This window comes from Hippocampus guttulatus, chromosome 6, assembly GCF_054856545.1.
Source record: "Hippocampus guttulatus isolate MCC_2025c chromosome 6, RoL_Hgut_1.0, whole genome shotgun sequence".
NCBI classification, from domain to species: Eukaryota; Metazoa; Chordata; class Actinopteri; order Syngnathiformes; family Syngnathidae; genus Hippocampus; species Hippocampus guttulatus.
Window position 1 is genome coordinate 6,190,555 of NC_141266.1, and position 27,814 is coordinate 6,218,368.

Genomic DNA, 27,814 nt, shown 5'->3' on the forward strand with positions numbered 1-27,814 from the left:
TTCAAGAACTGAATTTCACATATTGACAAGGTCATTTTGTATTTGACAAAAAGAAGAGAATGAGAATGTTCAAGAAGAGTGTTCAACATGCAGGGATGAATGGACATGAGGCCATGATGATCGTTTTGAGTAGTAGTTGAGTTTTAGTTGTTGAATAAATACTGTACTTGTTTTGAAATCAATGAATAATCATTTGAATAATCGGGATTTGAGTCCAAATAATTGTGATTATTCTTTCCTTCATAATTGTCCAGCCCTAATTCATATTAAAAAAATGTCTGGTGATGATGATGGTGATAATAATAATATCATATATGAACATACATCTTTTTTTCATTCAAAATTAGTTTTTGCAATTATTTTGTAATCATTGCAAATGGCATCCAATACGACCTACCTGCCCGTGCAGATTGGAAATGATGAGTCAGCTTTCCTGAAAGGTTTCACAACCGTACAGGAAAGTCTGCAGCGAAAAAGACATCTTCCAGCAAATCAGTGGATGCCTTTTGATGCTCCTGTCTGCATTATTCACTTTGACTCCAGCATTTTACTAATCTGGATCTCTGGATGTTGTCATGTGACTACTGAGGGTTTAGCCAGGGGTCCAGCCTGGGAACCAAAGTCCAAGGAAACATGTCCGGGTGGAGGAAGGGAAGGAGGGTAGCAGGAGGTAAGAAAGAAGAGAGGAAGGACGGAGCAAAATTCAGTATCAGAAAGAATGTAATAAAGATACATCGTGAGAACCAAACCTACAACAAAAAACATAAAAAGTGGGATTTATTGCTGGATTTATACATTTTCAAGCCCTTGAGAAAGGTGCCATTTCTTCAAACTGCACAAACATTCTATATTCCATACTATATATTTCACTTCGACTTCACAATAAAACAAGATTACTTACTGTGGGTTTTTTTTCAAGTAGTTGTACATAAATTATTTAAATAACAGTGTGTGAGCTTTCTCTTGAGGGGTTTTTAAGGATGATTCAAGTCAAATTTTCCGGTTCATCGTCCCAGATAGTGCACGGTATGTGAGCCAAAGGGGCCGCGGAGTAGCGAGCATAATACTTGCTTTGATAAAAAGCCTTGCAGCAGCATGTTGTGATGTGGGGTCATGGTCAGGACTTTCAGAAAGCAATGCTCTTGCTTTATTTTTGAAAACTGCTGGCCTCTGTATTTAAACCAGTATGACTGTGTTTCAGCTCTGGCTGTTAATGGAAAGACTAGTTTTCTTTTGTTTGTTTGTTTTGTTTTCCCCCAGCAGGAGAGCAAATTGAGATGAGGATCCACAGATACAATTTCTACCACTGAGACTTCATCGTTTTATAACAGCGATCTATGTATGCAAGCCTGGCCTACATTTTCACATATCACTACTCTATGATGGCCATCACCAGCTACTACGACAGGTCCTACTACTACTTTAGCAAAAAGTAGTTTCTTCAAGTATATTTTCAGTAAAACTTTTTTTATGTTAAATTAGAGACAGTATACTTTTTAAATCCTCTATTTTTATAAACTTCACAGACGTATGCTTACAGTCAGTATACGAGGCTTGCACTCGACAGTATACAGACAGATACGTATAGTATACTTAATTTGTTCCAATTTGGTATATAAAAGTACACTTACTGGAGTATACTTTCGAAGGTATAAATCATATAGTGGACTACTTTTTCGGAAGGGCTACTACTACTACGAGTACGACTTGTGATGGCAAAACATGACAAGTAATGGCAAAAAAGGGCAACGTATTTGCACATAAAATTCACCCAAATCAGCATGGAATCACACTGCGGCAATCATCACAACCAAGATTTGAATTTTGTAAGAAATGAAGCATTTATTGGTAAACAGAAAATGACTAGTGACCTATAGCGAGAGGTCACTAACATTGTAATGAGTGCTGGGTACAGAAACATGTACAGTAGATTAAGTTCAGGGTGCATAGTAATTGAGTTGAAATGTTGTTTTTTGTTTGTTCTTGTTTTTTGCCCACAGTATAACCCATATCCCAATACAAACAAATTGAGGCCAAAAGGACAATAGGATATAAAGGCGTATTCCAAGCTGTAAAAACATCGAATTAATCAATTCAACTGCATAGACCAAATGCTACTGCCCTCCAGTATTTCAACTGCTGTCTGTCATGTCAGATCTTAAAAACAAGAACAAAAAAAATGGTATATTGATGCTGACTTTCTACATTGCAGTGGGTTGACATTTCCCCCAAGGGAAATATTATTTCATATCACACAAGGATATGGGTCCTGGCCTTGCCGTGGCAAGGAGGCTTGTGTGTTCCAATGATCCGGAGAGCGTTACCGTCTGGAGCTTGCTCCAGCTAGGGTCTCCCTTGGGAGGCCGGTCTTCCGGGGAGGTTCCAGACTAACAATGTCCCAACGGTGTGTCGGTACGCCGCTAAGATGGTAGCCCCATCATCCGACTATCCTGCAGAGGGCCAACAACCCACTCAGGAGAAATTTATTGTTACGAAACCGACCAGAAGAAACCGGACTGCCCAAACCAAGACAAGACATAGGAACGCCCCCGACCAACGAGTATGGATTGACCTACGCCTGAAGACGCGCATTGCTACATGGAACGTCCGAACGCTTCTTCGGGCTGGAGCTCCTTCACTGCTGTCCTTGGAGCTCTCCCGCTACAAAATCACCATGGCGGGCCTGTGTGAATCAAGATGGCAAGGCAGCGGCGAAATTACAGCAGGAGAACACTGCTTCATATGGAGTGGCCCTGAAATCCAGACGGGCCTCCATGGAGTTGCGCTGGCCATGTCCAAACATACACGCCAATCACTTATCAGCTGGATCCCAATTAACGATCGACTCCTGTCTGCACGGTTCCTCCACCGACATGGCAAGATGACAGTCATCGTTGCTTATGCCCCCACAGATGTCGCCGATGATACAGTGAAGGACACCTTCTTCGACCAACTCCATCAGGTCGTTAGCCAAACCCCACCACATGACATCGTCATCATCCTCACTGACACCAATGCAACCTTCTCTTCCTCCTCCAGAGAAGGACCATCTCACCGAACCCCCACACAACCCATTGGCACCACCTTTGTCGACAACACCACAAATGATAACGGCAAACGTCTGCTTCTCCTCTGCCATTCAAATAACCTCTGTATCACCGACACATGGTTCCCCCGCAAGCAGATCCATCACTGGACCTGGTATAGTCCTGATGGAAGAACCCGGAAGGCGATAGACCACATCATCATCTCCCGCCGCTGGCGATCCTCCGTCACCAACTGCAGGGTCTTCAGAGGAGCACAGTTGGGCAACACTGACCACCGCCTGTTGGTTGCCCAGCTACGACTTCAAATACGAGCAGACCCATCTATCAGGCCACAACCATGCTTAATGTCTTCCAGACTCTGCGACCCCACCACTGCCTTTGCATATCACCGCTCCATGACCAATGCCTTCACCGCCCTGGCCGATGATGACATCGCGGACTGGGAGACTTTCAAACTAAAGGTGAACCAGTCTGCCCAGGATGTATTGGGAAGATCAAGATCTCTTCCCAAACAACCATGGATCTCACAGCTGACCCTCGACATCATTGACCGCCGCCGTGCTGCTCGCCTGCGCGGTGATATCACAGAGTACCGGAGGCTGAATGCAGCACGAAATGCAGCAATTGCAACTGACAGGGAGAGATACTGGGGAGAAGAGGCTGAACGCATGGAATCAGCAGCACAAGTCAAGTCAAGTCAACTGTATTTATAGAGCACTTTCAAACAGCCATCGCTGCATACAAATTGCTGTACATGGAGCAATTTAACATGCACAATAAACAGTAAGACAAATCGGTAATAAAGGCGGTAGAAAGCACCAAACAGTAAAACCAAGAACAAAACTAAGTCATGCTGAGTCGAATGCCAAAGAATACAAGTGAGTTTTGAGAAGGGTTTTGAACGACCTTACACAGCGCAATGACCTTAGACAGGTCTTTCAAATGCTGCGCCAAGCCCGTATCGGACCACGCATCAAGACCGTCCTCATGAAGGATGCCAGTGGAAATCGCATCACCACTGAAATAGACTGCCTTGAACGCTGGAAAGAGCACTTCAGCAACCTCCTTCATCATCCTCCAGTTCCCACCGACCCCTGTCTTGTTACTGCTGCCAACTGCAAAACTGACCCAATCACAATCGACGAGGTCAGAGCAGCAATAAAATCACTAAAAAATCACAAGGCCCCTGGAATCTGTGCCATCACTGCAGAGCTGCTCAAAGGAGGTGGTGACTCCATGGCCCAGTGGCTCACCCACATCATTAACCATGAGTGGGTGGCAGAACAGCCCCCCACAGACTGGACCCGAGGCTTCATTCTGCCATTCTGGAAGCGGAAAGGCGACAAGCAACTCTGCAACAACTACAGAGGCATCTCACTGCTCTCCATACCCGCAAAACTGTTCACCCGGATCCTTCTCACCCGCGCCCTTCCCGCCATTCGAAGCCATCGCTGCCCCCAACAAGCTGGCTTCATGCCCAACCGGTCCACTATAGATCACATCTCCGCAGTTAGACTCATTGTTGAGAAGGTCAGAGAGTTTCGGAAGGACCAACATCTCTTTATAGCCTTCATAGATCTCAAAGCTGCCTTTGATACAGTTGACCACCTCTCCCTTTGGAACATTCTGAAATACCTTGGAGTGCCACCCAAAATAACCACATTGTTCCAGCGACTCTACAACAACTCAGAGAGCTGTGTTCGTGTGAATGGGAAGGACTCAGAGTGGTTCCCCATTAACAGCGGGGTCAGACAGGGCTGCGTGGCCGCTCCTGACCTATTTAACCGTGTCATTGACCACCTTATGATCCGAGCCCGGGAGCAAGTCTCAGGCGTGTCGTTCGGCAACTTCCACCTGACCGACCTTGAATACGCTGATGACACCACCCTGTTCAGCAACTCCCTCCAAGACCTCAGCAGTGCTCTCTCCATATACCAAACAGAAGCAGCAAAGCTGGGCCTCCAAGTAAGCTGGCAGAACACCAAACGTATGTATATCGGTGACGGACCCCACCCCTCCCCCCTGTTCTTTGGCACAGACGAAGTGCAATTCGTCAATTCCATCATCTACCTCGGCTCCACTATTACTAGCAGCGGCGATCTCAAGCCAGAGATTGACCGCAGACGCGCCCTCGCGGCCGCGTCTATGCAGTCACTGTGGCGGCCCTTCTGGCGCCACCACTCAGTGTCCCAAAAGACCAAGATGCGCATTTATAACTCAGCACTTCTTCCCATCCTCCTGTATGGTGCAGAATCCTGGCCTTTAAACAAGACCCTGGCCAAGAGGATCGACGGCTTTGACAGCAGGTCACTCAGAACCATCTTGAACATCAGCTGGCACCTCCATGTTACCAACTCAGACCTCCGAAAACACACTCTTCAGCCCCCTGCATCCCGACTGGCCGCTCAGAGGCGCATCCGTTGGCTTGGACATCTCCTCCGATTACCCCCGGAACACCCAACTCGTGCCATCTTCTCATTTGATCCAGCGACAGCCGGCTGGAAAAGGCCACGGGGCAGACCCCACACCAGATGGCTTGATGTCATCAGAGAGGATCTCAAACACCAGGGCCTTACCCTGGAGGATGCCAGCGGACCTGGCTCATGACCGTGGTCATTGGTGGGCCCTGGTGAAACTGATCGGCTCTACGCACTGCGACGACCCAGCCGAATGAGACTGGGCCTCCGCATCGCAAGAGCATTTATTATTATTACACAAGGATAAAGTTCCGTGGTATCTCTCATATACCACATACTGAATCAAGCAATGAAGCAGTGGGTGCAATTGTGTAGTTTGCGTATGTGCTGACAAAAAGAGACATTACAGAATGAAACACAAGCAACAAGACACACTTTTGGTACAGGTTTGCTGGCTAGGCAAGCAGAATCAAAAGTACCGGTACTGTAAATTCTAAAGTCTGTATTCTTGAAAAGACAGATTACTTTTTGAATATGTACAAAAACATTAGTTTCAGATTCTACAATGTATCTCACAACTATTCTTGCTTATATATCCAATTGTAAAGTAGTCAGACACAGAAAGTGCTTAGTAGGTGAAGAAAGAAGAAAAGGAAAAAGCAGAAACCCGTACTGCAGTAAAAAAGGAAAAATCAAAGCGAGACTTTCACAGCAATGTTCGATAAAAATACAAACAACAAAAACAATCTTCACAAAATAATCAGCTTGTCAAAATGTCATTGCTGGAAACACCATTTTCCATGATTAAACCATCCTAAAATTGCTTAAGCATTCAAGCAAAGCACGATCGCTTAAAAACATGGCATCAGAAATAGTAAAAGATGTACATTGAAGGTGTGGACCTGCCAACAATATCATCTTCGCACCCAAAAAAAAAACAACAACAAAAAAAACAATTCACAATATACATTTGAGGACCAACATCCGGCAGCCTCGCACACTCATTGTGGTTTTGGTTTTAGGTGTTTTTGGATACTCAGTGGGCGACACAAAGTGAGCACACTTTTTTTTCATACATATGTTCATGGCCGAGCACCAAAGTCCACTACGAAGTTAAACAAACAATTGCTGCAAAGCAGTTGACACTTTCTGATTCAGGTAATAATAAAACCAGAAAATGATGCTCGTCGAGAAAAAAAGACTACCATGCATTAAGTTTCCATGCCAAACCTTTACAACACCACTCCGAATGCAATTATATTCTCATGCATGAACAGGAGCTGGGGTATGAAAAATGACCATTCTTCACACTTGAAAGGACAGTTTCAGGGTCTTCAGTTTCCACAGACACCACAAAGCTGCAGATCTTTCTGTATTTTGACCTTGTGTATTTTCTCTTCAGGGTCCGCTTTTTGGGTTTGCTTTTGCAGTGCCTTCGATCACAACACTCCCACTTCTCGCGTCTGTCATTCACGGCCATAAGGCTGCTTGGGTTAAGTGCACACGTGGAGCTTTGGGGGCTGAGGCAATCATGTGGGAAGCAGCCCCTCGGCCTCTTCTGGAGGGTGAAGAATGAAAACGAAGCGATTGGTTGTCTTAAAAAAAAATCTATATACAGTCATACCTCGGTTTTCGACCATAATCTGTTCCAGAAGGCTGTTCGAAAACCGATTTGTTCGATTTGCTCCTTTTAAAAAAATCTTGATTGAACACATCTGTTCATCATGGAACGCTAAACAAGGAAGCGTCACTTCCTCGTGTAAGGAAGGCAAGAGGAGTCAAGTGACACATTCAAGTGCGCTCAGTTTGTTCGAAAACAGAAATTCGGTCGTCATCCGAGGCATAAAAAATTCGAAATTTTTGGTCAAAAACCGATTTGGTCGAGAACAGAGACGTTCGAAAACCGAGGATTGACTGTACTGTATATGCAATCATGAAGTGAACAACAAACTGCCTTCCACATAGTAACTACTTGACACGTAACGGCGGTGACTGCCTGACCTGATGGTGATAGAGAGGTGTGTCCCTCTGTTGTTACAAACAGGAGTTCAGATCCCAATGCAGCAATGGAACTTCGAGGACGAACGCAACGGTCGCCTGAAAAACTTCGGCGCAGTAAAGCCTAAAAGGCGAAAAGAGTTGGCAGTCAGGTGTCTTTGGTAAGATAATCTACATTGGTAAATGTCAATGCCATTTTATGATGTAACCTGCAAGGGAGTGGACTTTTACGAACCAAAGGTGCCAATTGTTTGAAAGTAATAGCTTGCCTTGCGTGTCATGGGGCTAGTTGGGGCGGAGGCACTGCTGTAGAGACTGAGGCTTGAGTTGGACCTGCTGACGGTCAAACCTTTCGAGGTGCTCCCTGTGGGAGACAAGTACTTCTCTTTGATCTTCAGGTTGGTCCGGCCTTTTACTGTTGACAGAAGAGTAGTGTTTACGATGCTGTAAAAGTGTTTATTTCATTTGATAATAACCGTTCATCAAATAACAGCCTGACGTTGGCAAGTGCACACAAGTGCATTTTTGGAGTTACCCTAATCTACAGACACCAAGCCAGGGGGTCAGAAGTATGCCCACACCTGCTCGGCGCCTCTCACCTTGGGCAACTCCAGAGTGGAAGAGTGTCCAACCCCTCTCGAGAGGACTGGTATCAGAGCTCAAGCTGTGCGAGGAGGCGAGCCCGATTATATCTATTCGGAACTTCTCGCACAGCAACTCAGGCTTCTTCACTGTCAGAGAGGTGATATTCCATGTCCCCCGAGGTAGTTTCTGGAGCCGGGGATCAGACCGTCGAGGTCCCCGCCTTTTGCCGCCGCCCAGCTCACAAAGCACCTGACCCTTCGGCCCCTCCCACAGGTGGTGAGCCCATGGGAAGAGAGACTCACGTTACCTTTTCGGGCCCCATGGGTGTAGGCCGGGCCACCAGGTGCTCGCCAGCAAGCCCTGCCTCCAGAGGGGGGGGCTCGGTGACCCACGTCTGGGCAAGGGGAAAATATGATCCAAATTTCTCAAACATTATACAGGGTCTCTCTGAGCCGTGCTTTCTTTATCTGGTCCCTCAAGTATGACCTGTTTCCATGGGTGACCCTGCCAGGGGCCGAAAGCCCCAGACAACTTAGCTCCCAGGATCATTGGGACACGCACACCCCTCCACCACGACAAGGTGACGGATCATGGAGGTGAAGAAGCAGATGAAACAGAAAAGCACTACAGCTCAGTGTTGCTCATTGAAGGTAGCTGAAAACAGACATAGGTCTGTTTAATCCGTTTGCGTTCATCCACAAGGCAGAGAGAAGCAGAGGGAGGAAAAATAATATTCCAGGACAAATTAAGGTTTCCCAGGACATTTTCCTTTTTGTCTCAATTTCCATGTTTTCCATGACTGGAAATTTTGATATTCCTTTTCCAGGTTTTCCAGGATGCACGGGAACCCTGAATATATTCTCAATCTTGCCATTTGAATCAATGACTTGCTTATCCATCCATATTTGTTTAGCATTAGACATGCATTTGTTATGTTTATTGACACATTCTGTCTGTCATCTAACAGTGGCCTTGAAGTAAAAATGTTTTTATGACAAGGCTAGTTTGCAGTAACGCTACCTCTGCAGGGATCATTCTTCACCAGGAACTCATCTAGAGCAGTCCAGCCTCCTCCCACTCTGACCATCAGTGTGCTCCGCAACATTCGAACCATCCGCAACTGTTGTGAATCTCCAAACTGCACATAATTAAACAAATGAAAATCAGCTGTTAAAAAAATTGCTAGTGAAGTAAAAATCATCAAAGAGGCACATGTAAAGGCAAAACGATAACTCACTCTGTATCTATTGGCACTGATCTGCTCTACTTGAAATCTCTTGGGACAATTACATTGTGACACCTGACGGCTCACCTGCAAAAAGGAAGATGGAAAAGTGTTGAACCATTTGTGGGACATGCGAGTCACGGCAAGTAATTGTCTCGCTAGTAAGCATTGTTTGTACCTCTTCAGTGATTTGATCTGCATCGAGCATTTTCCTGTAAGGATCTCTGCTGGGGTGCAGCGCACTCACAAACTCATAGTAATCGATGAAACCATCACTGTTCACGTCAAAGATGTTTGCCACTGCATTCATTTCCAGTGAGTTGGTGGGGAATTCTGCAACAACGTTAATACATACTGTAACTGTATAATACCTGGTGTACTATGGTGACGAGGATCTTTATGAGTCATTGGTCAATTGGTTCAGGGAAATACTAAGAGAACGCCAATCCAATCCAATACTTACAGTCCAGAAAAAAACTTTATAGGCATGGGGCTCGTTGGCAAGCGCCTGGTGGCCGGGCCTACACCCATGGGGCCCGGCCGGGCACAGCCCGAAGAGGCAACGTGGGTCCCCCTTCCCATGGGCTCACCACCCATGAGAGGGGCCAAAGGGGTCGGGTGCAATGTGAGCTGGGCGGCAGCCAAAGGCGGGGACCCTGGCGGTCCGATCCTCGGCTGCAGAAGCTAGCTCTTGGGACATGGAATGTCACCTCTCTGGCAGGGAAGGAGCCCGAGCTGGTGTGTGAGGCAGAGAATTTCCGACTGGATATAGTCGGACTTGCCTCCACACACAGCCTGGGTTCTGGTACCAGTTCTCTCGAGAGGGGTTGGACTCTCTTCCACTCTGGAGTTGCTCAAGGTGAGAGGCGCAGAGCAGGTGTGGGCATACTCATTGCCCCCCGGCTCAGTGCCTGTACATTGGGGTTCACACCGGTAGACGAGAGGGTTGCCTCCCTCTGCCTTCGGGTGGGCGGACGGGTCCTGACTGTTGTTTGTGCATATGCACCAAACAGCAGCTCAGCATACCCACCCTTTTTGGAGTCCTTGGAGGGTGTGCTGGAGAGTACTCCTGCTGGGGACTCCCTTGTTCTGCTGGGGGACTTCAATGCTCACGTGGGCAATGACAGTGAGACCTGGAGGGGCGTGATTGGGAGGAACGGCCCCCCCGATCAGAACTCGAGTGGTGTTTTGTTATTGGACTTCTGTGCTCGCCACGGATTGTCCATAACGAACACCTTGTTCAAGCATAAGGGTGTCCATATGTGCACTTGGCACCAGGACACCCTAGGCCGCAGTTCGATGATCGACTTTGTAGTTGTATCATCGGATTTGCGGCCGCATGTTCTGGACACTCGGGTGAAGAGAGGGGCGGAGCTGTCAACTGATCACCACCTGGTGGTGAGTAGGCTCCGATGGTGGGGGAAGATGCCGGTCCGTCCTGGCAGACCCAAACGTATTATGAGGGTTTGTTGGGAGCGTCTGGCGGAATCCCCTGTCAGAAGGAGTTTCAACTCCCACCTCCGACAGAGCTTTTCCCATGTTCCGGGGGAGGCGGGGGACATTGAGCCCGAGTGGACCATGTTCCGTGCCTCTATTGTTGAGGCGGCCAATCTGAGTTGTGGCCGTAAGGTGGTTGGTGCCTGTCGTGGCGGCAACCCCCGTACTCGCTGGTGGACACCAGCAGTAAGGGATGCCGTCAAGCTGAAGAAGGAGTCCTATCGAGCCTTTATGGCCTGTGGGACCCCAGAGGCAGCTGACGGGTATCGACTGGCCAAGCGGAAGGCAGCTTCGGTGGTCGCCGAGGCAAAAACCCGAGCGTGGGAAGAGTTCGGTGAGGCCATGGACGCCGACTTCCGGACGGCTTCGAGGAAATTCTGGTCCACCATCCGACGTCTCAGGAGGGGGAAGCAGTGCACCACTAACACTGTGTACAGTGGGGATGGGGCGCTGCTGACTTCGACTCGGGACGTTGTGAATCGGTGGGCAGAGTACTTTGAAGACCTCCTCAACTCCACCAACACGCCTTCCTTGGAGGAAGCAGAGCCTGGGGACTCTGAGGTGGGCTCTCCTATCTCTGTGGTTGAAGTCACCGATGTGGTTAAAAAGCTCCTCGGTGGCAAGGCCCCGGGGGTGGATGAGATCCGCCCAGAGTTCCTCAAGGCTCTGGATGTTGTGGGGCTGTCCTGGTTGACACGCCTCTGCAACATCGCGTGGTCAACAGGGAGAGTGCCTCTGGATTGGCAGACCGGGGTGGTAGTCCCTCTTTTTAAAAAGGGGGACCGGAGGGTGTGTTCCAACTACAGAGGGATCACACTCCTCAGCCTCCCTGGTAAGGTCTATTCAGGGGTGCTGGAGAGGAGGGTCCGTCAGGAAGTCGAGCCTCAGATTGAGGAGGAGCAGTGTGGTTTTCGTCCCGGCCGTGGAACAGTGGACCAGCTCTACACCCTTGGCAGGGTCCTCGAGGGAGTTCGCCCAACCAGTCTACATGTGTTTTGTGGACTTGGAGAAGGCGTTTGACCGTGTCCCTCGGGGAGTTCTGTGGGGGGTGCTTTGTGGGTATGGGGTACCGAACCCCCTGATACGGGCTGTTCGGTCACTATACCACCGATGTCAGAGTTTGGTTCGCATTGCCGGCAGTAAGTCGGAATCGTTTCCAGTGGGGGTAGGACTCCGCCAAGGCTGCCCTTTGTCGCCGATTCTGTTCATAACCTTTATGGACAGAATTTCTAGGCGCAGCCGAAGCGTTGAGGGGATCCGTTTTGGGGGCCTCAGTATTGCATCCCTGCTTTTTGCAGATGATGTGGTGCTGTTGGCTCCTTCAAACGGGTCTCTCCAACTCTCACTGGAGCGTTTCGCAGCCGAGTGTGAAGCGGTTGGGATGAAGATCAGCACCTCCAAATCTGAAACCATGGTCCTCAGTCGAAAAAGGGTGGAGTGTCCCCTCCGGGTCGGGGAGGAGATCTTGCCCCAAGTGGAGGAGTTCAAGTATCTTGGGGTCTTGTTCACGAGTGGGGGCAGGAGGGAGCGGGAGATCGACAGGCGGATCGGTGCAGCGTCTGCTGTGATGCGGACGTTGTATCGGTCTGTCGTGGTGAAGAAGGAGCTGAGCCAAAGGGCGAAGCTCTCAATTTACCGGTCGATCTACGTTCCAACCCTCATCTATGGTCACGAGCTATGGGTCGTGACCGAAAGAACGAGATCCCGGTTACAAGCGGCCGAAATGAGTTTCCTCCGCAGGGTGTCCGGGCTCTCCCTTAGAGATAAGGTGAGAAGCTCGGTCATCCGGGAGGGGCTCAGAGTCGAGCCGCTTCTCCTCCACATCGAGAGGAGCCAGATGAGGTGGCTTGGGCATCTGATTCGGTTGCCCCCTGAGCGCCTCCCTGGTGAGGTGTTCCGGGCATGTCCCACCGGGAGGAGACCCCGAGGAAGACCCAGGACACGCTGGAGAGACTATGTCACCCAGCTGGCCTGGGAACGTCTCGGGATCCCCCGGGGAGAGCTGGAAGAAGTAGCTAGGGAGAGGGAAGTCTGGGCTTCCCTGCTAAAGCTGTTGCCCCCGCGACCCGGCCCCGGATAAGCGGTAGATGATGGATGGATGGATGGAAGGCATGGGGTTGTTGACAATAGAGTCAAAACATTTGTTGCATTTAATTCAATTTTTTTTTTACATGTTCTTTGCTTCAATGGACAGTGTTATGACTTTAACTCTTTCGTGGACAGCGGATACTAGAGTGGACAATTTTATCATGTTATCAGGTTACAGGGTGCATGAAAGGGTGAATAAACAGACAATTTTTGTCATGCTTTCTGCCCTTTAAACGGCATCGTATATACTTGTCATTTGTCATTGAAAGCAGTTCATGTATTAATTTCACATTTACCCAAAACAACATAAGGCAAGAGCCAGCGGGTCTTACTCGAAGCCAGGACATAGTCGATGAACTCTTTCTGGCTGATTCGTCCATCCTGATCCCGGTCAATGTTTCGGAAGACATCTAGAATGCGAGACTTCAAATGGCTTATCCACTGAATGTAGCGTTTTCGCCAAATTTTAAAGTCAAAGTTGGCAAATTCTTCTATCTGTATTTCGGAAAAAGCAAAAACATAGGGCTTATGTTCTAATGAGACGTCAAAATAATTGACAAGAAAAACAATTACATTGGGTGAATCAATGTTGGAGTCTTCCAACGGTGAACTAGTTTCATATTGACAACGAAAAAAACCCCACACTAACCTCGATGAGTTTTTGCCGGTGTTGTTCAAGATGTTTTTGTCTTGCTAGTGCCAGGAGCCAAAGTTTCTGCCACTGACTGACCAGCTGACTGAGCTGCGGGGTCTGGGGGTCAAGGTGATCCAGGGGGAGTGGTGCTGGAGGAGCAAACTTCAGAGTGCTCCGCCTCTCTGGGTTGACAAAGTGTGGAAGTCTCACATCAGTCAAGTAAATTCTAAAAACACTCTTTTGATACTGCTTCTATGGGAAGCACAATAACAGTGGTGTCTTTACGTGCGATTGGTCGTTTCCTGGGGGAAACTTGCTGCTTAGAAACACTCTTATGTTTGCACGACTTTGTTGCATGTTCAACTTCGGGAAGCTTCTTGTTTAGCTCCTCCATGAATACCTGCAGGAAGAAATCACGTGTAGTCAAGTGCTGATGAGTGGTAAAGGTTACACCGATCTGAGGGGGCACCATTGATCAGTGAAAAAAATTACATTACGGGGGGGGACATACACAATGCTGCTCAATAAGTTCTTGGTTCTGCTCTGTGTTTTCAGGCGCAGGCTCTTCCTCTCTGATGCTCAGAGCTTCTTGTGCTGAAGAGATCCATTCCAACAGCCTCTGTACTTCCTCTCTCTCTTCTTCCATCAAAGTTAAAACGGTCTGGATCCTTAAGCCTTGTTGCTGGGCCCATGCCAGCACCTATCTCAGAAAACCACAAAAGGATTCTCTGACGATGAATTCCGTACTGCACATGTAACTTACCAAACCATCGTCCGGAGAATGAATGTATCGTTTTTCAATATACGGTCACAAAATCGCTCACCTCTTCATAGCGGGTCTTGGTGACACCCATCCAGGACTTCAAGGTTATTTTTGAGTCTGGGTGACAAGAGGAGAGGATCTTTTGACCCAGACACTGGATATTCTCTAACTCCGTTGATTGAGTTTTCAAGGTAAACATTGTCTGCTGCGGAAAAGGAAATAAAAGCTTTCGTCAGCATTTCATCCATGCAATCAATCATTTAATGACCTAATACGATCATGGTTGATGAACAGCTGCATTCCAAGACTGACTGCCCTTGAACTCGTTAGTAAATCCTAATCAGGCTCGTTCTGTGGCCCTTAACTCCCTTCACATTGGACCTTACCGTATCACTGCATACAAGTGTAAAAAGGGCTTACCTCATTGTCCGAGTGGAGGGCGAGCAAACTTTCCACTTCCTCTGGTATGACTCCATATTTAAAAAGCGTCTCGACCTCAGTGAGACGCTCCATGAAAGAATGGACAAGGCCATCAAATTTCTCAGCCTCATGAGAACAAAGATTAAGATACAATAGTGAGCAATGCCATCAACCTTAATTAGGCCAAACGAAAACTGTCAATCATCTATAACTCATCCAAACCTGAATTACATTTTCAATTTCCATGAAGTAAAAAAGGAGCATATATGTGTACTTTGAATTTGTTACAATTTGTGGTGCTGCAAAGAAAATACACAAAATATAGACACGAACAGTTCAATTTATTTAGTGAAACAATTGTTTCAAGTATCAAAATTGTAGTCCACCTCCCATAATGTGACTAATACGATGCTTGAACTACCTGCTGAAGCGCAGCCTCAAGTCTGTCCTGTTTGCCGACCGACAGCTTGCACACCACCTCCCAGCGGCCCTCCAGTTCATCCATTTGCTCCTGCAGCCAGTGTGAATCAGCCGTGCTGCTCCTGGTCAGGTCCTTAACAGAGCGCCTCAAGGTCTTGATGCACCCTGCTCGCTTCCCCAGCTCCTTTTGAAATGCCTAAGGGAGAAGAACAATGATGAGAACTTATAAGACACGAATAAACAGGACGTCCAAAACTTTTCAAGTCAAGTCAAATAAAATCATTTCTGAGAGAGCGTCATTATCTGAATGAAAGTGTGTCAGCCAAAAGTCTGAAGCTGCCGTAAAATTAGCACCAAATCACTTCTCACCGTTCAAAACAGTCAGAAAGAACAGAATGAAATATGGTGCTCAGCAGAGAGAGAGAGAGAGAAAAAAAGATGATTGGGTATGTGATTCAGTTAAAAATCCGGAATGTAGATATCGTTTTGTAAAAAATAAATAAATAACTACATCTATTTTGGTGCCTTACTTTATGTTTGTCTATGAGATTGTTGACCACGTCCTTGTCTCCGCTGACAGGAACATCCTCGGCTAAGTGTGGCTCAGCTCTATATAGCCAGTTGTTCAGTGCTTGAAGAGCATCTGTGAACCTTCCCGAGAAGAGCAAAGCTTCCTCCAGTTTGTGTTGTCTGCAAGAGGAAAAACAGAAGCGACTTTTAAACTGAGTAGGAACGAATCTTCTCCTGCCAACCACAAGAGATCCTGTTACCTCTCCATAGACTTTCCATTGATTGTGTCCCACGTGTCTTTCAGTTCAGCCAGAAGGTTTTCCAGGTGCTGTTGGTCATGGCTTCTTTGAGCTCTATTATAAAGTTTGCGGCCACTCTTTAGTGTCGCCTCATACATGGGCCTCTTGGATCTCAGCACTTTCTGGAACTCCTGAAGAAAAGGCTTGGCATCAGTGAATATGCAAAAATGATTTAAAAAAATGTTGAACACGGACTGCACCTTCTGCTCAGTTAGTTGTTGTTTAATCTCCTCATGTGACGGTGCGATCTCTTTATGGTTGTCTAAGGTTTCTTCAACCGCAAACATCCAGTCCACCAGGAGACGCCAAGATTCATTAAACTGAAAGAGTAAAGGTGACTGTTAGTTCAAAATGTGATTTCCAAGTGAAAGTTAACATTTTTATGGATGGTGACAGTGAATGTAGAAAACCATCGACCTGTTTGGCATTCTTTTTGACCTCCTCCAGCATAATGCCTCTCTCTGAAATACACTGCTGTAGTTGTTTGTAGCGATCTTGGACAGTCATGACGAGGTTGTGAATGACATCGGAATCCTCTTTCCGGCTAAACTCAGCAAGTCTACTGCCGGCACTTTCCACTGTGGTCTTCTTCTCGGCGTAACCATTCACTTCATCCACCAGTGTCTTTACAGATAAATACATTTAAGAATAAACAGGCATTACATGCTGTCATCTTGGAGAAAAAAAAAACTATATGTAATATACCGTATATAATACAACCTACTCTATGATCCTGCAGTTGGTTGTTAATTGTGTCCAGAACAAAGCTGGGAGCTGGGAGGAGTCCAATAGACTCCTTACACTTGGACATCTTGGTGAGAAGGTCCTGGATGTCACTGTGGAATTCCTTGGCCAGACTCAAGCCTTTCATAAGCTTTACCTTAAAAAAGAGCAGCACGCACTCAATTGCAGAATGCTGTCATGGAAAAAGCAGTTAGAACAGAAAACAAACTGAGGAGTTGAGAAACCTTTCGCTCTTGAACTTTATTGTACACAGAAGACCACCTTTGTTCCAAGATCGACAGGTTGTGTTCTGTACTCGATCCTGGCACAACATTGCTGCTTTCCAGCATTCTTTGAATGGCATTTTTCACATCTGTGTAAGTGTGAAGCTTTGACTCCATCTCATTGCACAACTCCTGTTGCAGGTGTGCAGAAGAAAGGAAGTAGGTAGGTTAACTTTGAGCTACATCTAAGAGTTGGAAGTGTTTTTGTGCCTCACCGAATGAGCATTAAGGCTCTCAGTGGTTGATTCTGGCATACCCAACATGGATTTGGAAGAGGGCAATCTGATGTCTGTATTGTCCAGCCACTGTAGGAGGTCCTGAATCCCCATTGTAATATCTTGCACCTGATGACAAAAAGATGACATCAAGGGAATTTCGCTTGAGTAAAAGTGCACAAACATATCGTTGGCAACCTAACAAAGGAGATCTCATCAGAAAAACATAGAAATAGGATGTATGGAAATATAAATGGATGGCCACCCACAATTATATTCACCAGAGCAATGTGCCGTTTGTAAAGCAGCTCATTCTGCACGTCATAACAACATATTGCCACATTTGGCTTCAAAGAATGTTTTTAAAACTGATGGGTTTTTCTTTGAGAGTCACTTTATCAAAGATACATTCAATAGTTACAGCCAAATAGTATATTTCAAACCTAAATGTTAAATGTATCTCAAAATATTGAATATTCACGTTATGTCAAAATCTAAATCGGCAATTTAAATCTATTCATCGAAATGTTTTGAGTGAGACTAGCTAATGTGCAAATCCAAACTGTTGATAACCAAAGTACCAAATCAAAAGCTTGAGAACAAATAAGTGTGTTTACAATATCAAAGTTTTTTTTTTTTTAAAAGCAATGGTACCTGAAATAACAATCACGTTTAGAGTTTTTATTGCTGCTTTAAGCCAGAATTTAAATAAAGAAAGAAAGAAAGAAAGCTCTGATTCAAAGTCTAAGTGTGGCCACCAGACGCAGTGGTGTGATTCATCTTTGTCCTAGATTTAAATGAGAATGGCAAGTCTCAAGAAGAGAAAGCAATCCAGGATTTCACCGCAGCCTCAGTTCTCGGCGAATCACAACTCTTTGATATTTCACAACTTAACCCTTTCAGCTGACAACGGTTACTACAGTGGACAGCTTATCATATTATCATGTTACTGGGTGCATGAAAGGGTTAAATCGCGGTGGGCATGTCAGAGGTCCGGATGAATGAATTCACATTGGTGAGAAATGCCCCAGCCTAAGTCTGCAAAATAAGACAAGTAAACAGGGAAATATGGCTTTGGATGCGAGGCCCATACAAACTCAAAGTACGTGCCAAATAACGTTTTTTGAAACGTGTTTGTTATTTTGATGATCATCTATGTCCAAGTGAAGTGTTTTTTATTCATTCTTGAACATTCTTTAACATCTCTTCAAGATCTTATTTTTGATATTTCCTATTATCAGAAGTTTAAATTTGCATATCATCTAAACATGTTGACTGAACATTCAGAAATAGATTTCACATTTGTATTTATTTTTGACATTAAGATCCAACATGTGGGTGTAACATTTAATGTATGGATTGTACTATTTCATATATCTTTAATTTGACAAACATTGTTTGAAGCAAATGGTAATAACATGTTGCTGTTATATTCAGTGGGAGACGCTCTCCAAACGGCACCCCTGATTTGAAGTGAAGCGCATTACCTGACTGAGTCTGTTCTCTAACTCCAGCTGATACCGTTCAGTTTCACACCGAACAAACTCCCAGCTTTCATTGAGTTGGTCCAATCGAGAGTGAAGACCATGCGCACAGTCCCCGGACCCAACTTCCAGCAACTCTTTGCCTGCCTGGTTCAGAGACTCCATTGTGCGAACGTGAGACATGACATCATTATGCAAGACCTGAAAGAAAACATTGCAGAGTTCATATCATAAGCAAATTCATGGGTTTTGTCTGTTGCTGTGCCAACATGTTATAGTCCTGATAAATAGTTGTGAGAGATTTTAGCAGATACATTTGTTAAGGTTTACAGTTAAGGTTTTTATGGTTTCGAGATTGAGAGATATTTTCCTCACAGACTTCGTTATCCAGGCATTTTCAGTATTGATGATCATTATTATCTCATAACCAACCTTGTGTTTGGCCAGCTCTATTTCACAAGCCTGCAGGTCGATGCTGATTGTTTTGTTGGCCTGCAATTGTTCAGCAGTATGGGCAAGCCATGTGTGCAACTCATCCAGTGTGTTTTGGAACTGCCCCAGACCTAGGAGAGCACACTCCAGTTGATGCTGCAAACAGAAATATAAGTTTCTAATTTGTACACAAATACTGTATTCCTGTATTGTGTGTGGTTGGATGGATGGATGGATAGATGGATAGATGGATAGATAGAGTCTATTGTCATACACTCACCTGTCTGTTGACAGTCTCTGATTCCAGACTTTCCCAACGCAGTCGAAAGTCGCACAAGGGTGAGACTGAGCATGGACGTTCTGAGTCTGGAGACAATCGACTCACAAAGCGATGGTTTTGGCTTTCTATTTCAATCTTCTTCTGGTAAAGTTCTCGTTTAAATTCCTGAGGAAAACAAATACAGAATTAATCAATTAGCAGGGTTTAGGGACTGGGCCGGCCCACGAATAGCAAATAATTGATACACAGGAAAAAATACCCCCCCCCCCCGTTTGGAGAACGTCCTTGTTACGACTAAAAATTGTAGTCGTAACAATGTAGATAAACATTTAATAAAAAAGGGATAATTAAAGGTCCAGTAATCTCTCGTTTATCGCAGTTAATCGGGACCAAAACCACCCGCGATAAACGAAAATCCGCGAGGTCCCGACCCCCCGTATAGGTACATGTGTATGAGTATAAAAAATATTTATAAGGCCAGATTTAATGGTATACATGCATGTAGAAGTAAATTTTGTCGTAATTAACATTACTTAATGCTGTATACTAATAGATTTAAACATGTAAGATAAGATAAGATAAGAAAACCTTTATTAGTCTCGCAATGGAGAAATTTCCCATTCACAGCAGCAAAGTTATGAAAGGAAGAAGTAGAACAACAAAATATAGGAGCTGCTGGAAAGGCAGCCACTCTCGCGGCGCCATTTCGAAGTCAAAATAACAAAAATAACACAACACAACACATAGGACACAGACAGTCGTGCAATCTTCACCACTTTTCTGCATACACTTTGTTGTCTGAAGCAGTTATAGATGAAAGAGGAGAGGATAAAAGTGTCCTTTCACCAGTGGATCAAAGACGTCATGCTGAAAATGTGCACACGTCTGCTACAAGCTACGTTTTGAAAGCAAACATGAAGCTGTAGCGTCCATTGACGAAAAGAGATTAGTTCACTTCTCCTGTCCCACGTAATCCGCTTCAAACTCCAAGCCGCGACTCCCAGTTCCAAATCTGCATCGGCGCTCCGCGCTAACACTCCTTTCTTCTCATCGTCGGCTCCTCAAGACTTACATCCATCCAGCCGCAGACCGTTCAACAGCACCGATCTCTCCGCTGAACAAAGCGGGGCTGTGAAAAATGCTGCCCATTACAGGCGCAAGACACAAGCGCCGCGGGACTGTCCAGCAACGACAGTCAAATGGCGCCGACATTCCTCCCAGGCAAAAACAGTGCTGGTATACCCATGCTGCCGAGAAGGCGCAACCACCAAGCACAGAGTCTCCTCCTTGATGAATGTCGTGGCCAAAAAATGCTGAAAAAGTCCACATCAGGTCCACACGACGTAACAACAAACACAAAGTGACAAAACAAACACAAAAACAACAAAAAAAAGGAGGCTCATGAGAGCACTTGCTGACGGCTGCCTACTCGGGCGCCATCTTGACTTCAATGTATAAGTTAGGTTAGGTTCGTACAGTGGTTCTCAATTATTTTCTGTCATGCCCCCCCGAGGAAGAGGAAAACAGCTCGCCCCCCCCCTTAAGCTGCACGACTATAAATAGTATCATTTGTCTATAAAATTGTAAAAGTACACCTTTGCATAACACTTTATCCTTATTAACGTACAAGAGAATAAAAAAGAAAGAAATATGGACCAACTTACAACAAAGAATAGCTTTAGTAAATGGAACAGAAAAGATTTAAAGTGCATCTGAAATTCAAAAATAACATTAAATCCTTAATTTAACTAAATATTTTTTGACTGACCATGTCAAACCATACAATACTGAAAAATAAAATTACATAAAATCAATAACTAATAATGCATTCAAACTAATCACCAACATTATCTCAGAGCACCATTTTTTTTTTTTAATGAATATGTTTGAAAAAATCCGCGATGCACTGAAGCCGTGAGAAACGAACCGCGAAATAGCGAGGGATCACTGTACTGTATATGTTGCTCTATGTGACTCGCTGTTGTTTTGCTGACTTTCGCTGCTTCTCCCAGACCGTTTGCGGACTTTTTTTTTTTTTTAATTATGAATATGTTTGAAAAAATCCGCGATGCACTGAAACCGCGATAAACGAACCGCAAAATAGCGAGGGATTACTGTAACTCCAAATAAAGACGATCAAATGCAGTTTGGTTGGATTTTATTTTAAAACCAACTCAGCTTTACTGATTCCAAATGTAAAAATAACCAAAACTGATCAGAACAGGGCGGCACTGGTTAGCAAATCCGCCTCACAGTGCAAAGGTCATGAGTTTGATTCCGGTCCCCGGCCTTCCTGTGTGGACGAATGTGATCACTCAAAATTGTCCCTCGGTGTGATTGTGAGCGTGAATTGTTGTTTGTCTTTGTGTTTTGCTCTCCGATTGGCTGGCATATGGCAGCCACAGTGGTCATCTCCGAGTGAATCCTCACCTTAAGTTCCCGCAGCTGCTCTTTGACTGATTCCAGGTAAGTTCCAACCACAAACTCTTCTGTTGACCTCAGTTCTGCAGATTTCAACCACTCAAACAGTCCCTAAGATATACAGTATAACATTAATCTGACTAATTTCCACAATGAATGAACATAAAATATTTCGGACTTGCTGCTGCATTCAACACAAATGATTCATATTCGTACACACACCTGCATAGTGTCTTGATAATTTAAGGCCATCTGCAAGGAATCCTCCAGCTTGTCGTGACATTCATTCCACAGTTTACTCAAATTGTTCCACAGGCAATAAAGCTTCAAAAGGTCAAACATATTACTCTTCCCAGTACATTTCATAACATCACAAATGATTCATTTCAATGTAATAGCTTACTTCGTCCAGGTTTTTTGTGACATCCGGTTTGTCCGTGTGCCCACATGCTGACATCAGATCCATTCCGAGGACACCAAGTGTGTCTAGATCTCCTTGCAAAGTGTCGATATCCTCCCTGAGAGTCTAGTGGGTGTCAAAATGAAAGAGGATAATTATGCCAAGCTTTCTGTTTTACAACAATGAGAGGCTTAAGGTTTTCCAAGCTAACCTGCATCGTCTCTAAACTCTGGCAGATTGTTTCAGAGTCCGTGTGGCTTGCATTAAGATCCAAAACTGCCTGCTGACCATTATTGAGGGCTGATGTGACATCAGCAACATCGCTCCAAAACCTCATGGACAGATCCAGTAGTTTGAGCAACCGGCTTTCCCTTTCTTGAACCTGACTGTGCGTCTCACCCAGCAGCTGGCAAAGAGTGGTGACTTGCTCCTGGATTGCTGATATTGTCAGAATGGAGCAAAGATCTTGGTGAGAAGTAATCAACGGGGAATATTCATTTGAATAGATATGTGTAAAATGGATTAGGGCAACATCACTCTTTGTTAAGTTGCACTCAGGCAATGTAAGCACCTGTGCCGATGGACGTAACCCCTGCCGGCTGTGTGTTGGTCAGCAAGTCTTCTGCCTGTGTCTTGACATTTGTGAGGCTAAGCTCCAACTTGGACAGTTCAGACAAGATGTAATTGTTGTCATGTAGCTGCTCTTGAATCCTCGGGGTAAGGCACTGAAGAGGTGTTGGAGTTTGGATGCGACTGCGCAGACGATCGAGATTTTCTCTGAGAAGAACCATCCTCTCATTCAACTGTAGTAACAAGAATGGTTGCATGATTATCTCCCCCCTCAAAATAAAAATACCGTCAATGTAACATTTAAGTTTTCACTGTGATGATGTGTGCAGATAAAATGCAACACTACATATTTTCATTCAATTTTGTGGAAAGTCTGCACAAAATAAAGAACCAATGCATCCAGCATTGAGTTCTGCCGCACGTTCGGGGCAATGTGCAGTGACTCTCTCACTGATTGCAGTCCCCGGTGCTGTCATTTTTTTTTTTCCAATATACCCTCCTAAGACCCGAACTCGTGCAAGGCATGCGTTTTTATTTTCTCTTTGATATTTTGGCTAATTGAGACCTGATGAGTGTAAAAACAAAGAATTATCTTTTTACTTGATGTAACGTCCTCGTAAGTGGACGCCAGGCCCTTATAGTCCAAAATGTAACATTATAGTCTTGAAAACCAAAGACGTCATGTCCACACATGTGGATACCCTCCTAGGACCTGGCGTAGATTTCATATTCAATACTTAGAAGCTAACTACAAAATGAATGTAAACATATAATATTGTTATTTATGTTATTCCTAGTGTTGTTGCTCAATTAATTGACATGTATAGCTGACTTCCCATTCCTGTGAGCTATCTATCCAGGGGCGCAGCCATGATGAACCCCAATTAGTCATTCATACAACCTCATGTCATTTTGTCCATAGTGTTACAGTATTCTGCATTTTTTGACATAAAACGTTACTAATTGAGGTATCAGATTATTGTAGTTGCATGTTCTTACTTTGCAGTTGGTGGAACCTTACTTGAGTGAATCTGGGTAAGGACTCTTCAAGTAGAACGGCAGTCTCCCTGACATGGTCTCTGATGGCTCGGTGCCGCTCCTCAGCCTCAGTTGCTTTGCGACAAAATCCCTCTCCCTGAATTGGGTTTAGCTCTGACAGGTGTTTCGCCAAGGAGCATAATCGTGAGACCAATGGCCGATGTTCAGCTATTGACTCTCTCAGGGACTAAGCATTGGAGGAAAAGAATCAAATAGTTATACATCACTGACTTTAATCTCTTTGGGCCTGATTTGCTAAATGCTTCGCCTGTGAAGCAGCACAGTTCATCTTGTGTGTTCTGGGAGAAGTACAGTATATGCAAGTAGATTCATGTAGCTTGCATGCTCTCATTTGAGCCTGAGACGAACCGCAATGGCTGATTTTGCCTCTTTAAATGTGCAGAACAAATATAAGGAGGCGTAGGCAACATAGAACACTTTCCACTCCTATAAACATTTTTGAAATGCCATGAACTAAACATATCATGACACAGTGTCAGAAATAATGACCAAAGGCACAGGTGTCAAACACAAGGCTCAGGGGCCCGCTAAGGGAAATAATGTACTTCACGTTTGTTGCTAATTCTATCCCTGAAATGAAAATTGACTTAACTTTTAATAATATTGATATATTGCAAGCACTTTTGGTATCAAACCTCTTTGTCAAATAAATAAATAGATAAATAAAACATCCAACAACAAACAAAGCAAATTTGCCTTGACTTTTGATGTCAAACTTAATTATCCAGTTTGTTGCATCGATATGATGAGTCAATTACATACTTCTAACCCACCACCAGCGCATGCAGTTGGCTTGTAAACACGCAATTTATAACGCCTGCCATTTGGGATCTTCGGAAATCAGGCCCATGAAATTTTGGATAACGGGAAAAAGTAGTTGTACGTAACACATCCGGACAATGCCTTCAGAATGCAAGGTAAAAACGGGTTCATTGTTAAAGAGAAGTAAAAGAGTGACAAAATGATGTCATGTGGAGAAGAAGGCTCCTTTTACCTGTAAAAGGTCTTGTTGCTCACGGAATGCATCAAAGCTAAACGGGGTGAGGGAGAGCTGCCTCGCGAGGTTTTGTGTTTCTTCTAGCCATGGTGAAACCTCAGTAAGGCCCTCTGAGAACTGAACAAGAATTGACTGAGCATGCTCAAGCTGCAGAACTCCATGGGAATTAGTAGCTGACGTGGTGGCGCATTGTTCCTGTAAGGCATCTAATGGGGTCTGCGTAGAGAGATGAAAGGAGAGTGAAACCAACAACACATTTTTCATTGAAAGTATCACATTTACTGTAATAAAGAACTTACCTTCAGATTCCCTGCTTCACTTTCTTCGCTATATGTTTGCAAGATTTCAGCGATTTTGGCCATCTTCTCAATGTTGAACCTGTGCTGAAGTATCTCCACAGCCAAAATCTATCCAGGAGACAAAGACCTGATTTGTTTGTGCCCTCACCAAATTGCACATTTAAAGCAAATCTCAGACGGTACAAATGTAATGTATTGTTCATTGTTCACAACCTTCTGCTCATTGAGTTGTTCGGATATGAGGTCTGGATCCAGGTGAACAGTTTTCATCCTATCAAGTCTTAGCGCTGCGTCCTTAAACCAGGCCACCTCTTTCACTACAGCCTGTTCCAGCTATTAAAATATTGGGGGGTAAAACATATTTGAAAAAAAGTTCACAATCCTGAATAATATATACTGTACGACGTGCACATTTCACAACTCAGGCAGCTCTACTGTAGTCCACAGAAAAGAAATAAATAAATAAATACATACATACATACGCGGTATGTAGGCCTCCATGATTGTGAGAATAGGTATCGAAATAAACGTTGCATTACAACTCACCAGTATACAGTAATATGAATATCCTCTTTTTAAAAATAACGACAACCCCAAGCCAAATGAGTTTTATGTCAATCTGATTCTCCCAAGCAATTATGTTAATTTACAGCTGCTCAGCTAACAGTGAATTGAGAATTCAGTCCGTCTTGTCTCAGAAAATGTAAGGCTATATTTTATATTCTTACCTCGTTATTAGCATACTTCGTACTTTAAGTCACAAAAGCTATAACTCCATTTTCACTCCCCCTAACAGTAGTAAACAGTGATAGTTCATGTCAATTAGCTATTATTCATTTGCTTCGATTTCTTGCTAACGAGAGGAACATTACAGTTTAATGTTTGAATGTGAACTACAGCAATTGCTCTGATTTAATCTTGGTTCACGGACTGAATTTGCAAATGTTGTAAATAATCGGCTCGATTAAATATCATGCGTATGCTTAGCGAGCCTGTTATCAAAGTCAAAAATTAAACACAGCAAGCTAACTCAGATATTTTCAGTGAACATGATTTAACGCTTGATGTTACCCGCTGTCTTTCAGCCGCACATAGAACTGCATCTCCCGCATGTGTCTGTTCCCCTGCTGCACCCAAGAGTTCTCTCTCAATTCGGCCCAGCCACACGTGGAGGTCCTCCTGGCTGGATGTACAACGATTAGAGGCTTCCAGAGCCTGTTCGAGCCTTTTGAGAACGTCCTGACTACTCAGATTTAACACGGAGCATCGGATACGAAGCCCATCTAATTTCTCCCGCACCTGGTGTTCCTCCTCCTCTGAAATCACAGTCACCAAAAATACATTTGTTTGGAATGTTCGTGTGAGGGGGAAACGGCGCGGTGTGAATTGTATGCCGATTTTAATTTCTTGCTGTTATTTTTGGGAACGTAAAATGCACAAAAACATGAGTTTAGTGTAAAATGTCACCTTCTGTTCGACAATCCTCATCAAATCCTAATGATTTAGGGTGGATATTAATTACTATTACCTGAGATCACTTCCATGAGCTCTTGACCTGTTTTTTGAACTTTTGCAAGCTCATCAGTTTTAGCCTGAATCTCATCAGCGAATGCCTGGAAAAAAAAATGACTGCATGTCAAGTTCTCCTTCTCCCAATAAAAAATACAGTATGTGGAAGAGGTCAACATTTCCAACCTTAGCCCTCACTATGGCTTCTGAAGGATGCAGCATCACTCTTTCAGCATTTCGTAGTTCAGTGAGGGCCTGCTCAACAGATATGAGCCAGTGCTGCAAATTGTCTACGCCCTCCTGGAAGAGTTGAGCCCTCGGTAAAATACGCTCCAGACTGTCCCTCCTGCAAAAAAAAAAAAAAAAAGAGAGATATATAGGTCAACAATAAATAAGAAGTGTTGAAGTAAATGTGTCGAAGTGTGACATTGCCTGTAAAAGTGGTTGACCTTTGATTCTCCTCCCACTGTATGGACTCCCACTTCTTTTTGAGAGCACAGAGCTTGACCCGAGCCCGATCCCCCTTCTCTCCTGGATGGGCCTCCACTATCCGAGGACCCTCTGACATCATAGTTTGGATACTTTTCCGTCGGTCTGTTAGGAGGCGCTGCAGGAGCTAAAGCAAAGTATTCTGCTCAGTTGATGATTTATTAAAAATAGAATTGCTACGTCAACACTATTTGGCTCATTGGCATGCACATGACAAAGGTATAGTCCACACATGTGGGAGTTATTTGTCGAAATGATTGACCGATCTAAAGTTTTGAGAATGGCTTGCTCTTTTTTACAATGCAACGTTAAAAAGTGATGAAACAAACCATTTTGTGGGTTTCCTAAAAAAGGATTTTGAGGTACAAGGATTCCATCTGACGGCAGCGATAAGTTATTATTATTATTATTATTATTTTTAAACTGTCTTGGTGTCGCGGCCCGGTAGTCGAGTGGTTAGCACGTCGGCTTCACAGTGCAGAGGTACCGGGTTCGATTCCAGCTCCGGCCTCCCTGTGTGGAGTTTGCATGTTCTCCCCGGGCCTGCGTGGGTTTTCTCCGGGTGCTCCGGTTTCCTCCCACATTCCAAAAACATGCATGTCAGGCTGATTGGACGCTCTAAATTGTCCCGAGGTGTGAGTGTGGGCGTGGATGGTTGTTCGTCTCTGTGTGCCCTGCGATTGGCTGGCAACTGATTCAGGGTGTCCCCCGCCTACTGCCCGGAGATGGCTGGGATAGGCTCCAGCACC

The 27,814-nt window shown here is 44.8% G+C and overlaps 1 protein-coding gene across 4 annotated transcripts in view; it reads right to left on the reverse strand.

Annotated features, from left to right (window-relative positions):
• Positions 1–1,822: 1,822 nt before the first annotated feature.
• The window catches only part of macf1b (microtubule actin crosslinking factor 1b), a 41,317-nt gene continuing 15,325 nt past the window's right edge, over positions 1,823–27,814 (reverse strand). For 2 of the 4 annotated variants that reach the window (XM_086113302.1, XM_086113301.1), the window contains 36 exons: positions 27,026–27,192; positions 26,763–26,922; positions 26,596–26,680; positions 26,139–26,383; positions 25,281–25,400; positions 25,068–25,175; positions 24,766–24,984; positions 23,734–23,937; positions 22,714–22,945; positions 22,354–22,580; positions 22,146–22,268; positions 21,965–22,066; positions 21,752–21,853; positions 19,322–19,486; positions 19,042–19,197; positions 18,613–18,810; positions 17,126–17,254; positions 16,872–17,042; positions 16,628–16,783; positions 16,321–16,527; positions 16,104–16,223; positions 15,865–16,034; positions 15,625–15,784; positions 15,096–15,290; positions 14,675–14,800; positions 14,316–14,459; positions 14,003–14,191; positions 13,777–13,891; positions 13,507–13,673; positions 13,190–13,352; positions 9,451–9,605; positions 9,285–9,359; positions 9,068–9,185; positions 7,732–7,877; positions 7,466–7,586; positions 1,823–7,022 (listed from right to left, as the gene is read on the reverse strand). In XM_086113302.1, coding sequence (XP_085969428.1) covers positions 6,994–7,022; positions 7,466–7,586; positions 7,732–7,877; positions 9,068–9,185; positions 9,285–9,359; positions 9,451–9,605; positions 13,190–13,352; positions 13,507–13,673; positions 13,777–13,891; positions 14,003–14,191; positions 14,316–14,459; positions 14,675–14,800; positions 15,096–15,290; positions 15,625–15,784; positions 15,865–16,034; positions 16,104–16,223; positions 16,321–16,527; positions 16,628–16,783; positions 16,872–17,042; positions 17,126–17,254; positions 18,613–18,810; positions 19,042–19,197; positions 19,322–19,486; positions 21,752–21,853; positions 21,965–22,066; positions 22,146–22,268; positions 22,354–22,580; positions 22,714–22,945; positions 23,734–23,937; positions 24,766–24,984; positions 25,068–25,175; positions 25,281–25,400; positions 26,139–26,383; positions 26,596–26,680; positions 26,763–26,922; positions 27,026–27,192 — 5,469 coding nt within the window. In that variant the 3' untranslated portion in view covers positions 1,823–6,993. Of the gene's footprint in view, positions 7,023–7,465; positions 7,587–7,731; positions 7,878–9,067; positions 9,186–9,284; positions 9,360–9,450; positions 9,606–13,189; positions 13,353–13,506; positions 13,674–13,776; positions 13,892–14,002; positions 14,196–14,315; positions 14,460–14,674; positions 14,801–15,095; positions 15,291–15,624; positions 15,785–15,864; positions 16,224–16,320; positions 16,528–16,627; positions 16,784–16,871; positions 17,043–17,125; positions 17,255–18,612; positions 18,811–19,041; positions 19,198–19,321; positions 19,487–21,751; positions 21,854–21,964; positions 22,067–22,145; positions 22,269–22,353; positions 22,581–22,713; positions 22,946–23,733; positions 23,938–24,765; positions 24,985–25,067; positions 25,176–25,280; positions 25,401–26,138; positions 26,384–26,595; positions 26,681–26,762; positions 26,923–27,025; positions 27,193–27,814 lie in introns of those variants that run through there. The other 2 variants (XM_086113300.1, XM_086113304.1) reach the window with 2 other exon arrangements.